Source organism: Botryllus schlosseri, chromosome 6, assembly GCF_051294905.1.
Source record: "Botryllus schlosseri isolate E-star chromosome 6, Bs_hap1, whole genome shotgun sequence".
NCBI lineage: Eukaryota > Metazoa > Chordata > Ascidiacea > Stolidobranchia > Styelidae > Botryllus > Botryllus schlosseri.
The window spans coordinates 26,110,499-26,125,981 of record NC_137241.1 but is presented as its reverse complement, the minus strand read 5'-3'; the positions used below and the strand labels follow the sequence as shown (position 1 = coordinate 26,125,981).

Here is a 15,483-nt window from a genome sequence, read left to right as displayed (position 1 = left end):
ATTTAATCTGAATTACATAGGTTCAATCTGTATTGGAAGCAATAAATATCCTCCTCAGTGATATATCCGCACCGTTCATTTGCTTGGTGGCAGTTGATTCGCGAATTGCGGTGAAATGCATCGAGGAGAGTATGAGTGACGTAATGAAGGAATCGCACATAACGGGACACGAGTATCTGAAGAAAATAATAAATGTGTCGATATGTTTGCCAGAGGTGAGGAGGAGTGTTCCGGTGAATTCGTGATAAAACAAGTCAATGAGTCGAACTAGCGTACGCGTACAGCAAGCAGTTACCTGACTAATTTGTAGAAATATTTGGCTGTTTTTGTGATGATAGATGGCACCCCATTACATTATCCATTACCAATGGAATATTCCAAGCAAGCACGAAATACTATAGTTAACCCATCAATAGTAATGTCTCACATTTCAATACCAGTTGCAAATAGACATAAATTCTGAAAAAAGGCTTTTAGTTCGGGTACGAAGTATTGTATAATACATATTCATTAACAGATCAACGATTTAAATAAGAAGCGATTCATTGCTGGACTGATTGACCAAGCGGATCGTTCAGTCGACTGCAGAATGAAACAAGAAATAACGAATAAATATAAGAATTGTGGTAATGGGGGTAAGTAAAAGGTTTTCGGCTACATATTGCACAATTCGCAAAGATAATAAAAGCTTGTTGCAGTACACAGTTATTGTTATACTTAAAAGGTCAATTAAATAAGGGTCAGAATTTGTTTATGGTATCAGGGAAACTATACCTCGCGGGATTAGGTTATTTTCGCGAACTCAAAACAAGTGATTTCATATGTATATAGCCTATAGGCCAGTGGTTCTTCAACTTTTCATACCGCGATCCAAATCTGAGTTTTAGTGGCATCTCGCCACCCAATCCTCACACATCAAAAAGAATGCATTTTTAATATAAGTAGGGATATGTTACGTTTTACGCGCATGTTTGACAACGAGCAGTCAACAGTGTTACGCAACGTAGCTCTATGAAACATGTCTGACGAATACTAAATTGGGGCGCATTATTTTCCTCTGCGGGTAGCATTTGTACTACTGTCTACTAAGATCGGGGCCAACCACCTCTACGACTGGACATATCAATATCGAAGGTTTTGGCCAACCAGCGACAGTCATTTTGGCCACGGTTTTATTTCTTCCGATCTTTTGGCCCTGCACTTTGCCCACTTCCCAGTCGTATGTTGGCCAAAACTTCATGTCTTGAGATGTCCAGGCTCGGAAGTGGCTGGTCTCGAGATATTTGTGTCTCATAATTCGCGCCCGCTCGTTGCGCAACCCTACACTAAAACATCCCAACGGTCTCCGATGGTGTTTTCCAGTTAAACCAGTGTCGGACAAATCTTATCATTAATTCGAATCCATTCGTGTGATACAGAGGTCGGCATATTTCCATGATCAAACCATATTGTAGTAAAGACTTTTCTATGTGTCTCGCTTATTGACCGTAGTACCCAACACAGCGAACCAGGATAAGCATAAATAGTTCACAGGTAATCCTGTAAATATTGTAAAGATTAGATAGATATTAAAAGAGCTTCTTGGAGGTACAGAACTTCAATATACAATTGAATGGTTTATTCTTATTGAAATGAACCCGAATATTAAAAGATCGCTCTGGTGTTTGGGTCGCGACACATACTACCCCTGCTCTGCTATAGGCTATCTCTCGCGTATTGCATCGTGTCATATAAAGCCTGGTGACCGCTGGTGTGCACAAATATGATTTCCGATGCCGCAAAATTACACAGCCAAGGAACCAATGGTAGGAGGTTGTGCTGCATTGCTATATGCGGAAAATTTATCGGGGCTCCCAGTCGCCTTGAAAGCCAAGAGGAAGAGTGAGCCGAGCTACAACGTCGGCTGCAGAGACCTGAAGCTCGGCGCGCTAAAGCGAGATAGCAAGGGGGAGATGTAGTTCGCGAGAGAAGTCGTCCACAAAGATTACCAATTTAAAGAAGCAGTAGTACACGGAATGTGTTGAAGTTCACAAGGCCGAAGGGCTATAAACTTCACTGCTGGCGCTGCGTATTAGTATAATAATACAAATAAATTGCGAATAAATCCCAGATAGCTATTTCAGCAAAGTCGTTTGCCATTTAACCGTGAACTTCTTTCGGTGCTCAACAGTCGCCAGACTCGGCAGTTGCAACAGCAGAGCTGTAACCGGACTAGTAGATGTCGACGGTGGTAGGGAAACCATATCCAATGAATCGTATCGCGAAGATTCTTCAGATGTTTTTTACGATGCAGGTAAGGGCATTATTATGGGATTTCTGCATATATCGTCGCGGTTGTATCAAAGTAGCTTATGAAGAGCTTCTTGGAGGTACAGAACTTCAATATACAATTGAATAGTATATTCATATTGAAATGAACCGCGCGTTTACGGTCCTGGTGGGGAATGAAGGGTCGGAATAAATCTGAAGTGGGGAATGAAGACAAAAAGGTTGGGAACCACTGATCTAACAGATGTTTGCCGATGGCAGAATTAATGGCCTTTGATCGATCAGCATCAATCTTAAGCGGATGAGTTAAGGGTGAGCTTTTCACTGAGCGTGATGTACGTGTTCTGATAAATCTGGGGACAAGTTGGTTTATGCGTTCCTGCGGGCGTTTTGACGTTCTTCCCACGTAGCCACAATCACAATGGCACTTATTCATGCTGGTGACGTCATATTTTGTGATACGATTGTTGATATACAATGTTTTTTCCAATTCTCTACTAGTTGCTGACGATTATCCCTGACGAGTGTCAGCCGAAAATATTCGGGTTCATTTCAATATCAAAGTAGCTTATGTCCATTTTACAAATTTTGAGAAAATTAATTTTACGTGAAGTTTTCATCTTCTTTCAACCATATATTGACCCCGATTAACTTTGATACACTAAGACAGACATAACCATGGCCAAGATACGACTGAAAAAAATTCAAAAATTTTCGAAGAAAGGCTGATTTTTTTCTCAAGTTTTAAAAATGAACCTTCAAAATTTGAAAACTGGACATAAGCTACTTTGATACCACTTCGACGATATGTGACTGACGCAAACGCTGATACGAATCAGGTACCGTAGTGCAGTGTGATTTGAACATTATGACGCCATCACTTTTGAATGTCACAATGAAACTATCGAATGTTAACATTCGATGACGAAACTTTGAAACAAATATATGGGCTGTGTTCACGGGAAACTTTATGAAGAAAGCTTGTTAACCACAAACCGTATTATTTCCTGGAAACACTCAGCTGGATATTGTGAAACATCGTTCATTCCTAATGACGCGATTAACGAACGTGCAATGGAAATATGCCCTGTCGGCAAACCAAAACATGAAGAAGAGCTCGATCATAAAAGCTTTCTATTTCAATGCAGGTCAGTGTTTACTAGACATTGAGATATGGCTTAACCAGTGGTTCTTAACCGGTGTTCCGTGGAACACACTTCCACAAAGCCCTTGATAACAACGGGTCCGAACGCAGATGTATCAGTATTAATCACGGGCCCTAAATATTCAAAGACACTAATTCTGCCAATACTAACGGTAGATCGGAGCACGTGGACTAGTAGTTAAAAAGTCGACTGCAACATATGCAATTCCAATTTCATTGACCGAATTCTACTATGAATTTGATTTTGGTTTATCACCCTGTGGGGGCCCCAAGCCAGCGTTTTTTTTGGGGGGGGAAGGGGGACGAAGTGCTGCTACGGTCCTGGACCTTCGTATGATTATGCGCCGTGAAGAGATTTAATTGTAAACATGGACGTAGGAATTTGGTTCATTATTATAAAATCGCGATTCGGGTTTCTCTGGAGGGTCAGGATCTTTTGAGTCACAAGTGATACATCAGTGCGACCACGGATATATGTATTATATTCTTTTGAAACTATTATAGTCTTCATATACCTGCATATAACGGTTTCGCATTGGCATTTTCGCTTCTGTGAATAAATACTTCTGGTTCATTTTCCATGAAATTCTGAATTCAGTGTGCACTTTTTAGCCTTCCCGGAATTGGGTGTCAATGTCACCGACTTGAGTGAAACCACTACACACCGCTGTCATTTGCTATTTTGGGGCGATTAGTTAATGGAATTATTCCTTACTAAAAATCTCCATATTCGTCAGAAATGTACAGGGATAATTGCTTCGCTGGCCGGATGAAATCGTCTGGCGGGCGGTCAATGGTTTTCAACCCATAGTAAATCTCACGGACCGGTAAAACTTCGAAATAAGTGTTGAGGACCGGTGTAACTTCAAAAATCCAAATTAACCTTAAATTTAATTACGACAAATATACGCAACTAAAATGTAATATTGGAAACTTCATTGGATGTTGAATTTCTGATATTAGATATTTATAAGTGGTTCTGTGGAAGTTTCTACAAGGCGATGCTCGCGAAATCCTATTAAAGACCACTAACTTGATTGCGATTGTTCGGTATCGTTTGACAGAAATGCAACTTTGCTGTTTGCTATATAGCAGCCTCTATTACACTCTCAAGTGTCGCTTAATTGTACTATCGGAATTTAACGAAGATTGTTTAGAAGTCTACGTTGCGTTCACATATAACCTGTCCAAAACGAGTTGTATATTTGGTGTCAAAAAGTTTTGTTCAACACTTTCGTAGGCCTACGCCCAAAGCAGACCATGGATTATTATTTATTACGACACCATGCAGATAAATACGTTCCAAACTTCTGAATCAATATAAAACATGGTGTTTTATTTCTTTAATTAAAGGGAAAGCGTCCAACTTTCTGGATTCTGAAATGTTGTTATAATTTATAATATATTTGGCGGATCGGCAGGAAACTTGCCACGGACCGGCAGTTAAAAGCCACTGCTGTAGGCCAGTGCTTCTCAACCGGTGGGTCGCGATTCGCGAAGCAATTTCAGGTGGGCCACGAAGCAATTTCAGGTGGGCGGCCACGAAGACGTTTTAAATGTCACACTTTCGTATTCAATTTTCCAAATATTCCAAACAGGTTATATTCTCAAGATAAGAAGAGTAAATGCACATTCTCCTCCTCCAAATTAAATTGTGTTGCACCCACAAGCCACGTTGCCGTGCTCACAACAATTCGTGAGCCAGCTTTTCGTCACAGCGTGAAATCCGAGAGTGCATTATTGTGTATTCGTGAGAATGAAATTCATTCTTTCCTCCAAAGTTTTTGCGAACGTTGATCGGAAAATGCAACAATACAGCCCAATTTGTCGTTATAATCAGCAAACAATTGCCGCAACGCAAGCTCCTCATAACCCTTTTGCGTTCGACGTAACAGACGAATTGCTGATTGGATACGCGATTTCTCGTCTGTTGTTGTTTGTGGTATTCATTGTGTTTTTCTACTACAATGGTCATTTACACCAAACCGATATTCTTTATTCTGATTGCGCATCTGCCGACCTGATCACGGTCCACTTTAAGACTTTTTTAAAACACATCTTAAGCAGATCGGACGGTGAGAAGCCTATTAGATAAGCCTTTCACGTATGCAATCATCTGTTACATGCAGTACCTTAACTGCCGCACCCAGCCGCCCAATTGGTGCTTCGATCTCGAAAAGGGGCCAAAATTATCTCATGAATTAACATAAAATATGGAGTATTTGTTTGGAGAATTATTGAACTTCTTTCAAATTTTCTTCGCGCCGGCCGCGATTTGACATCGTTCCATGTCTTGGTTTCAATAGGGCTACCCACCTCTCTAATAAAATAATACGCATAATTTATAGAAACAGGCCTTTCTCTGTCGGCCATTACCGCGCCACGATATACCAAGATATGTGAAGTTTCAGCCAAAATGCGACTCCGCGAAATGTGCTGCCAAAACGATCGCCAGTGAGAAGACCTCTGGCAAAAAGTATCGAACCTTCGATATATATATGCGGAATTTCCCATTGACTATAGGCGCCTAAATGGCTGTCTCCAAATATTGATGTCACCAAAAATTCATTGTATTAGTTTATCCAATCGCCAATATCATTGACCGAATACCATCATGATTTCGGGAAAACATTCACACTAGGCGTGACCAGATAACTGTGACGCACTGAAAACATAAAAACTGGCGCCCACGAGCAGTGGTTAAACGTTAGTCGCGAAAGAGGGTCTGGTGGGTCGCGAACTGAAAAAGGTTGAGAAGCACTGTAGGCTATATTCCTCGTCAAGTGCATGCCACTTTTTAACGAAATTCCCATTTTAGTATACTACATTTGCAGGCCAAGGTGGGAGATGCATTAATTGACTTCACCAAGTCGTTTCAATTTCTATTCATTGTGCTGCAATTCTTGTACTATATCTTGACTTGATAAAGATGGAAAAAATGATGATAATAGCGACCGCAAGTACGGAGCTGGGCTGCCTCTCTCGGGCAACAGTTTGAGAGCTAATACTCTCTACCCTGATTTGCGTGATCAATTGATCAATTATTTTGTAAGGGCCTGAAGGGACCGCAGCCAAACTCCCACTGTTGATCACTTTAATTAACTGATGATGACCGTCCACAGCGATAACCTCATAGTCCTGTCCTTCCTATATTAATTGCAGTAGATCACGAATCCACGTATTCTGAATTACCAAGCTGTGTTGTTCGACCCTGACAAAATGCGATCATTGACTTCGTCATCTTCAATCGCAAACGTAGCGTATTGGAAATTGAACGTTGTATATTTTGGCCTTGATGTTTTTGCGGCATATAGGTAAAGTTGAATTTAAAACAAACGGTGCAAGTAGATATAGCTCATTGGTACGTAATGGGTGTTGCGATGACCGCCGACCGTAAATATGATGCATAACGATTTAGTCTTGGTTAAAGATAATTTTGGTCTGTTTATGACAGTGGTCGGAAGCCCTTTTCGTCGAAGGAACCATATTTCGCTATATTTTTAATCCTCAATGCCAACCCACTGTGACGTCACAATTAAATGTTTGTGACGCCATGCCTAAAAATATAATAAATAAAAACATGTTTTATAGAAGGGCCTTGTTTTAAACACGCTTGTTTAAAATTGATTTTTGTTTTGAATGCAACCCTACATATAGGCCAGCACTCACTCAATGTATATATATTATATACACGCTATCCGTGCATACTGCATATGCATAGGCCTACCATGAATGTCTGATGTGCATATGCCACTGGACAACGAAGGTACAGAAATAGAGTTGTAAGCCTTTCGAAGTTATGCACCACCTCTCCATATACTATCCCGATAATGCAGTGGTTCCCAACCTTTTTCCTCCCGCGTACCATTTCGAGGTTTTAGGCAGTGCTCGCGTACCACCTACAGAAATTACCCGCGCCGAAGGCATTCAAAAATATTTCCACCGGATTTAGCTGCCGAAGGCAGTGCAACAGAAAATAAACTGCCCATTTAAGGTGCAGTAGCCTATGTGATTTCTGTAGTGGATTCATTTGGAAATTTTGCGGTCGATTACATTAAAACGGAATTTGGTTAGGTAAGAATCCAAATGTTTTACGACTAGATCTCTTCCCCGTAGGCCAGGGGTGGCCAACCTTTTTGCCATTCGCGGCCGCATTTCAACTACATTCATGTAGCCCACTGCCGCATTCCAGGGCATCGTCGTAATTAGCTAGGCCTATTGGCGGACACCAAATGCCCACGTTAGAATGTCTATGTCTATTTCTAGTGAATTCCGGACTAATCTACTGAATCATAGGCTTGTTACGTACCGAAATCGCGAGTGATCTCTGGTGATATTATGGGACGGCAGGCGTTTCCGCGCGAAGCACGAAATTCTTTTCAGATTTACTATTGAATTTCGTGATTAATATTAGTATTATTACTAATATCAAACATTTGTCCTTTCTCAGCCCGTGGATATGGTCAGATTCACCGGTAGAGTTGATGGAGGGGGTGTTTTCGAAAATTTAGGGCAAGTTATAAATGATGATGCATCTTCGGGTGGGCCAATTGTTATTAGTCACTATGCTGCATGCTGTTATTTCTCGACCTCCCATCAGGATTGTTGGTATAGTGAGGTGTACACGATTCCGAGTTGGTATTTCTATATGGAGCACATCATTTTACTCTACTCTTCGAATCTGAAATGTGGGGCTCTAATTCCGAAGGGCCCTGATAAAAATCGAAAAATAAAGACACATTGAATAGCGCGCAGCGTGAAGACAATTTCAAGATAATTAAAATCTATCGAGAAATCGGGAGTCAATTCGTAAATTCAAAGTGTATGTCGACGGCCGCCAACACATATATGCTAATTAAATTGCGTGTCCAAAGCCGCACATATTACCTTCTATGGCCGCATGCGGCCACAGAGTGGCCACCCCTGCCGTAGGCCGTCATTGATGGGATTGTCCCTACCCACGACGAAGACGACGGCTTCAAAAAACTTAAATTCAACCCCACCTGAACTAATACCACCCTTTGGTCGACAAAAAAACAGCATCTACTCGCGTACCGCCTGGAAGACCTTCGCGTACCACCAGTGGTACGCGTACCACCAGTGGTACGCGTACCACAGGTTGGGAACCACTGCGATAATGCTTAGCGCCAGGTGGGGAAGCCACGGATATCGGTCTTACTGATCAGGTCTTTTGTCTGACCCGGCCGATGATTGAACCCACGACCTACAGATGAAGAAGCATCCCGGATCAAGAAGCATTCTCGGATTATCCTTGATTGGTGGATAATCCGACGATTATCAACGAAAAACTCAAATAACTCCGCTTCTACTAGTTGAAATTAAGTCAAATTCGTTTCGCATCGTCTTTGAAGACAACTCAACAATTTCATGGGGTTGACAGAAAAACTTCAAATTTTTTCTTTAAATTTTCTCTGTTAAATTAAAAATTTTAATTGACTCTGCGGCGGCTTATACTTATTAGAATCGAACAAAATTTGGTGTGCAGCGTTTTTTAGGGTAACCTGACAATTTAATCAGTGAATCACTGGAATCCGGAACAGCCCTTCGTGCACGCACTGACAAGGGTAATATTGTAGCAGTGTTCTGAACTGATTCCGTCGTTCCAACAAACAGGAATTATATGTGCGAATACGAAGAATTCCACAAACACATTGATGGAAACGCCAGAAACATCAAAAGACTTTTCAACATTATTTCTCTGAATGCGTGTCTTATCAACAGCTTCCTGAGAAGGGTATGTCACGTGATTCAGTGGCGTACAATTCCACTGTAAACTCATCTGCAGTGATCAATTTTCAGCGTCGTCGACGCCTTATCATCCAGCCTCGATCCATGACCTCCGATTGTACAAGCTTCATACGTGAGGAAATTTTATATTTTCGTCAGTAAATGACAACTATATTAGATGAGTGATATCCTTCTTCAGACCGTACTGCAGAGCTTGCTCAAAATCTAGTCATGTGGGTAATACTGACAGACCAATGGCCTTACCGCTCCAGTTACATATTGCAAGTGATCGAAGACGCGGAGCAAAGGTGTAACGCTGGGCTGCATTACGAAGAGATACCGGAAAACTGGACGATACTTGAAATATACGAGTAAGTCGAAATCTCATTACAGCATTGGTTGTCGCCCAGCTGCTACTAAATGGCTGTTCTCGCAGCCGCATCCCCTAATGATTTTGAATTATTCGCGAATTGATTTATTTGAGTTTTGTGATACTTTTAACCGTTTCGCACCGGCGTGTCTATTTTTCGACATGCCGGTACGAGAGAAGAGTACCGTAATTGAAACCACGATATATTACATATTAATCGTGCTAGGTCGTTGCTGTTCATTTCTGTAGATAGATATTGTTCGTACTAGTTCATTGATACCTTGTTATTTGATATTTATTATATCGAAGACGTCAAAATCGTGCATCAAACACCGTAGATAAATATGTTGCAAAATACACTGTGTCGGCAATTCGCGCGTCATTGACCACTCTCAGATAACGTTCTGTATGTTTCGTTCTAGCCTTCTTCGGGCATAGTTGTTTCATTATGTGAATAGCTAGTGTCCATACAAGTCCACATGTATCTTCATATCTGATATTAGTTACATCTAAGCTGATCAAAAGCTATGTGATAGGCCGCGTGACAAAAATATCCGCCGAAGCATCATTTCGCAGACACGCGCGTTCCTCATACCCGCCATATACACTGTCGTTCAGTTGGTTTTATTCGTCATAACCAGCTGTAGTTTGCTGCTATGAATAGCGATTGTCAGTTTCTGTTTATATTTTGCTAAAGCAACTATACTAGTTAGTTCTATACCGCTCAAGGTTATATTTGAAAACCGGGAAGCGAGTTCCGTCAGACTACCGTACCAGCTTCAAGCACATGGCTGAATACCCGTCACATAAAGTGAAATATCTCGTGTTCTAATAACCATAAACCTTCATAGATTGTGTCTGTGAATTGTTGTTGCCTATATGATTCTAAATAACGGCTAATGGTAAAGTATAATTCGGAATACATACAATAATACTGAGCGATTATACCTTCGCAAGAGCGTGCGTCTGGGTATGCAAAGAGCTGTCGTACATCGATATATATCTTAGGTTGTAGTAATGATAAGCATTTGCAGTGAATCATTATGGTAAGGACTGTAAATATCCGTCTACGAATACTAAAATGACTAATATAGGGTCACAACAGTTTGAGTTATAAGCCTTAGAAGTTACCATACGCGCGCTCATCACTCGGCATGACTCACTCTCTCGGCGGCCTGCCGCGAGATGACTAAAACGGTCGGTATTGTTTTGATTAGAAATTAGCGCCTGCTAGACGTAGACCGTCGACTCAGGGCTCTCTAGAACGATGAATTCTGAGCCTATACAACACACCAGACTGTATCGTCGTCGAATACCTATACTAAGGTTCATAAGGTCCGCAATTTAGCATTTCTGTTTCCAACCAACGTTTTCTCGGCTTGCTCTCGATATAAGTGGCCAGACACAGAGCTAGAAATGATTTGAGTGGCGCAATCGGATTCGCGTTGAAATTCTGAATCGAACGCTACCTTGTTTACCGTGCTCCAATCCCATTAAGGCACAGTTTTTCGATTTCGAATATTGAAGTAAAATTTTTCGAAAATTGCAGCCGATGCCATTCGGTTAAAATGATATTCGACACCTTTTGATTATGCTGAATCTCCGCGTAGTGAGAAGACACCATTATGTGCATTATAAATGCGCGTGCGCTTGTGGCTTACAGTCATCTGGGAAAATTGTTGTCGCATCCCCAAGAGTTTTTCCTTCCATACGCCAATGATTACTTACATATCCTTGTTGTCACATTCGGCAAGACTTTTTTTGTTATAAGTTCATGGGTGGTTTCGGAAACACGTTCCTTGAATTAATCATGTAGACATGATTGGGAATGTATCGGATACCATTAACATTCCCGAGAGTGTTTTGTACAATTACTTTTACTTATATTCATATAGTCCAATAATTTCGATAAGACATAAGAGGCGGCTATATAGGCTACTGCCACATGGCATCAGTGGATGGCCTCATCTGTTCAAACTAATATTTAAATGTATCTAAAATGACCGATTCTTGACTGCCATGTATGTCTTCAGGAACAAAGTAAAGCAGGAGTGCTTGAAAGGGGAGGACTGGCTTCATAGTCTGGACGGGGATCCGGACCTGTTTTTCAGTTACTTACAGCTCATGAAAAAACATCAATTTACAGCTTCGAAAATTTTGAAACATCAAAGCTACACAGTGAACTTGGATTTTAGTATTAGGCACGCCATCGCATTCGAAAGAGGTAAAACCATCTTAGCAGCTAATCACGGGCGTCGTCAAGCCCCGCGTTCAGTTGCGACGATGGCAGACGAAACTGACGACTCTGCCGATGACGAAGAATTGGAGAAACCATCAGAAGAACAATAAAATGCATCGATATAGCCAAGTCGAACCTATTTTATATCGGGAAAGATCATTGTTCCATCATTTACAGTTGTACACTGCAGTGAGATCGTGATCATACAACCATCAAATGTATATCTCGAATATTTATCGTGTCATACTCTGGCAATCGATTGTACATCCTGTCGTTATTTACTTCAAGTATAAAACGCCATGACTCAAGAGAAATTGGGAGATTCATTTACTAAACCTTTGCATCAACGTCTGAAAATATATTCGTATGTCTTGAGCAGAGTTGGATGAATTACAATATTTTAATTCAATTACAATTACAATTACCTCCTTGCATGTTTCAATTACATTACAATTACAATTACTGTTAAACATGTAAATAATTACAATTATATTTACAATTACTTTTAAACAGGTAATTGATTCAGTAAAGAGGTGTTCTTTGAAAACCGTAGCGACGTAATTAGCAACAATCTCTAGCTGTATTCATGTTTCATTCCTGATATGTAGAATACCTTTTAATTAAAAAAAAACTCGAACGTATTCGAACTATTCCTAATCATGAGTACTGAAAACTACAAGCACAGAAAAATGTTTCGAACGACTGTTAAGAACCAAAGGTTTGAGCGACTAACAGCGAATAGGTTACAGGAAAGTCAATGAAATGTAATCAAACGATTAGGCTACTCAGAGCTGAGTCAGGATAATGAAATGTAATTGGTAAGGTGATAAGGATGATACCGATAAAGTGCGTAAAATTAAAATAAATACAAAAGGAAAGAACCTCCTGATAACTAAGAATTACAATAATTTGGTTTGCATTTACATTTTCACTGCTCGGAAACTGTTAGATTGCATCTGATGAATATTAGGGTGCGAAAACTTTCTGGCCCCAGTAAATTTGACCAAGATTGGAAGTAAGATTGGGATAACAGATCTACAAATGCGTGATCAAGTTTGATAAAGCCTAGGTTGGAAACTTGAATTTCTTTTTGCAATTGTTGCAGGAAGCCTCGGTACTGGTCAGAGATTTAAAAAAAACTCTGACCGAGGCGTAGGAAATGGTTCAGCACAGGTTCCAGAAGAGTTTATTTGCTGCGCATTCATTTTTGGTATAGTAAAATTTAATTTAGCCCACTGGATCTCTAACTTTTTTAGACACGCCCCCCTTTATGACAGTGAAATATTTCGTGCCCATCTTATCGTCATATCACACAACGAAACCAGGATGTCAGCAATCCTTACAGATAGTTTGATGGTATGGAAGGTTATGATTGTTGATGAGAGAATTATCCAATATGAAATTCGGACTAAACGCAGAGCAATAACTATGAAATGGAGGTGAATCGTGCCAAGCGTGGAAACAATTTCAGTTTACCGGAGCTTCGCGCCCTCCTTCAGATGCTTTCACGCCTCCCAGTTTGAGAACCACGGGTTTAGCCTATATTGTTTTCTGTTGCTACTGAAGTATGGGAAACAGTTTAGCATGACTGAATTATCTAGTTATAACGCGGCACGCATAGAACACCGATGTAAATAGGCTAATTAGTACAGGTGGCGACTGTGTACCAAGGCCTTAAGGCCTTGCGGCCCCTCGTCGTCATCCTGGTCCGTACGGGATTTTCGCTGGTGTGACGCGGTCAAATGATTGAATTTTTATGATTGTCGGGTTTCCATAAAAATGTGATTGAAATTGTAATTGAGCAAAATTTTTATCAAATTACAATGACAATTACGCAAAATAGAAATACTTCAATTACAATTACATGAAAAAATGTAATAATTACATTCAGCTCAATTACAATTACAATTGATCCAACTCTGACGTCCATTCTCGGTAATGTGCATTCTCGGAAATGTCCATTCTCGGTAATGTCCATTGTCAGTGGTGTCCATTCTAGGTAATGACTTTAACGAAGTATATTGGTATAATGCCATTTTAATGATATCCAATAAGGAGTTGGTAAACCCGATAAGGCCTTCGTGAGTCGTATATTTTGTCGTGTGAACGTAGATAACAAAGTATAAATCGTACGATGTTTGGTGCATGTAATCTGTTGTGGTTATGATATATGTACGGATGTAATACAGCGTACATATACATTCATGATTATTAGCTGATTCGGAAGTCGATATACATTCATGGTTATTTCGATGATTCGGAAGTCGATAGACATTCATAAGTATTTTCGCTGGTTGGGTGGAGATATTGCATTTTTAACCGTAGGCTACGTGATATTCAATAAAGTTACAAGTCGGGGAGACGGAAACAAAATATATTCGTCAGTGTGATCCATCGAATACGTGTGCAATAGACAGGTCGTGGTACGTCAGCCAACAAGGCCGTAAGGCGTGGGTTACGCCGGTCGTCGAACGGAAGAAGAAACACGCAGCGAATTGTAAACGCAACCTTCTTGGAGTCAATAATACATCTTGGAGTCAGATATACAATTATACAACTACAAACAATCGCTCTGCGTTAAAATGACCATTCCTTTTTCCAACCTTTTTCGTCTCGTGGACCCCTTGGCCGATATTTGAGCTAAAATTCCCCCATACGAAAATGTTGCCTGTGACTAAAAGAGTTGCTTTTTTACGCACAACCATTTGTAGACCGAGCAATATATGGCCAAACATATTCAGATATGCCCAAACAATGTCGAATGCGGACCATATTAGATTTTGGGAAAGAACCGCAGACTACTTTCGTATCAATTATTTATTGAACACTAGGTGTACTGTTATTTAGAAAATAACTAAAAAGAAATTAGGCTGTCACTTTCCGCTGTGGCAACATTGCGCCAGAATTGGCCTTGTTTCTTTTTTTTGCCAGCCGGTAGCTGCTGACGAGAAATGAGTCACACAGTTCGCTTGCGATGTCTTTTACGTTAGCTCAGATGTTGGCTTAAAAAAGGTAATCACTCCAACCAGCGGCCTTGTGCTGAATTTGGCATGACTTTTTCCTGCTAATTAGCAATTTGGTCGAGAGGCTATCGCGGGCCTCACTTTATCAGGGGGCGAAATTTCTACGGTAAGCATTTAAACAATAAACATACATCTAGCTAAAAACCTGCCCAATACTAAAGAACTAGTTTCATACTTAACAGTTCTACCATAAAAATCTAGAAACCTTGTGAACACAGTGTTTTTTCCGATACGACCCTAGAGCCAGATCCCCCCCTTAAAATTGCAAAATTCCCATAAGGGGGAATTCCCCCTGGCTGGGAACCACTGTCTTTACAGGATTTGTCCTCATCTTTAATGTTTTTGAAAGTGTCCTCGGAGAACGCCTAAATGTCCTCTTTTTGAAAATTTGGGTTGAATATATATTAAAATTCAACTTAAATGTAGGAAATTAATACTCAGGTAACATTCCGGCCGGTATTTCGGGAGTTGAGCCAGAAAGCTGGCCTTTTTTTTAGTCAACCAACTACAAACTCCCAATAAATTTACCAATTTTCCGGATTTTTCTCCGGTATTTCAAGTATGGAAATATTGAATAAGTGTCCTCTTTTCAGATTGCCAAAATACAGTTACCATGCATAGGTGCTTCTGCTTAACCTATACAATATGTAATTGTAATAATGAAGTTGAA

The 15,483-nt window shown here is 40.4% G+C and overlaps 1 protein-coding gene across 4 annotated transcripts in view; it reads left to right on the top strand.

The window, feature by feature from the left end:
- Window positions 1-12,431, top strand: part of LOC145440479 (kinase D-interacting substrate of 220 kDa B-like) — a 31,251-nt gene extending 18,820 nt beyond the window's left edge. For 3 of the 4 annotated variants that reach the window (XM_080318095.1, XM_080318094.1, XM_080318093.1), the window contains 8 exons: window positions 21-215; window positions 518-635; window positions 2,171-2,293; window positions 3,290-3,416; window positions 9,068-9,188; window positions 9,254-9,314; window positions 9,381-9,552; window positions 11,585-12,431. In XM_080318095.1, the coding sequence (XP_080174221.1) occupies window positions 21-215; window positions 518-635; window positions 2,171-2,293; window positions 3,290-3,416; window positions 9,068-9,188; window positions 9,254-9,314; window positions 9,381-9,552; window positions 11,585-11,900 (1,233 nt within the window). In that variant the 3' untranslated portion in view covers window positions 11,901-12,431. The remainder of the gene's footprint in view (window positions 1-20; window positions 216-517; window positions 636-2,170; window positions 2,294-3,289; window positions 3,417-9,067; window positions 9,189-9,253; window positions 9,315-9,380; window positions 9,553-11,584) is intronic. The other variant, XM_080318096.1, reaches the window with a different exon arrangement.
- Window positions 12,432-15,483: the final 3,052 nt, after the last annotated feature.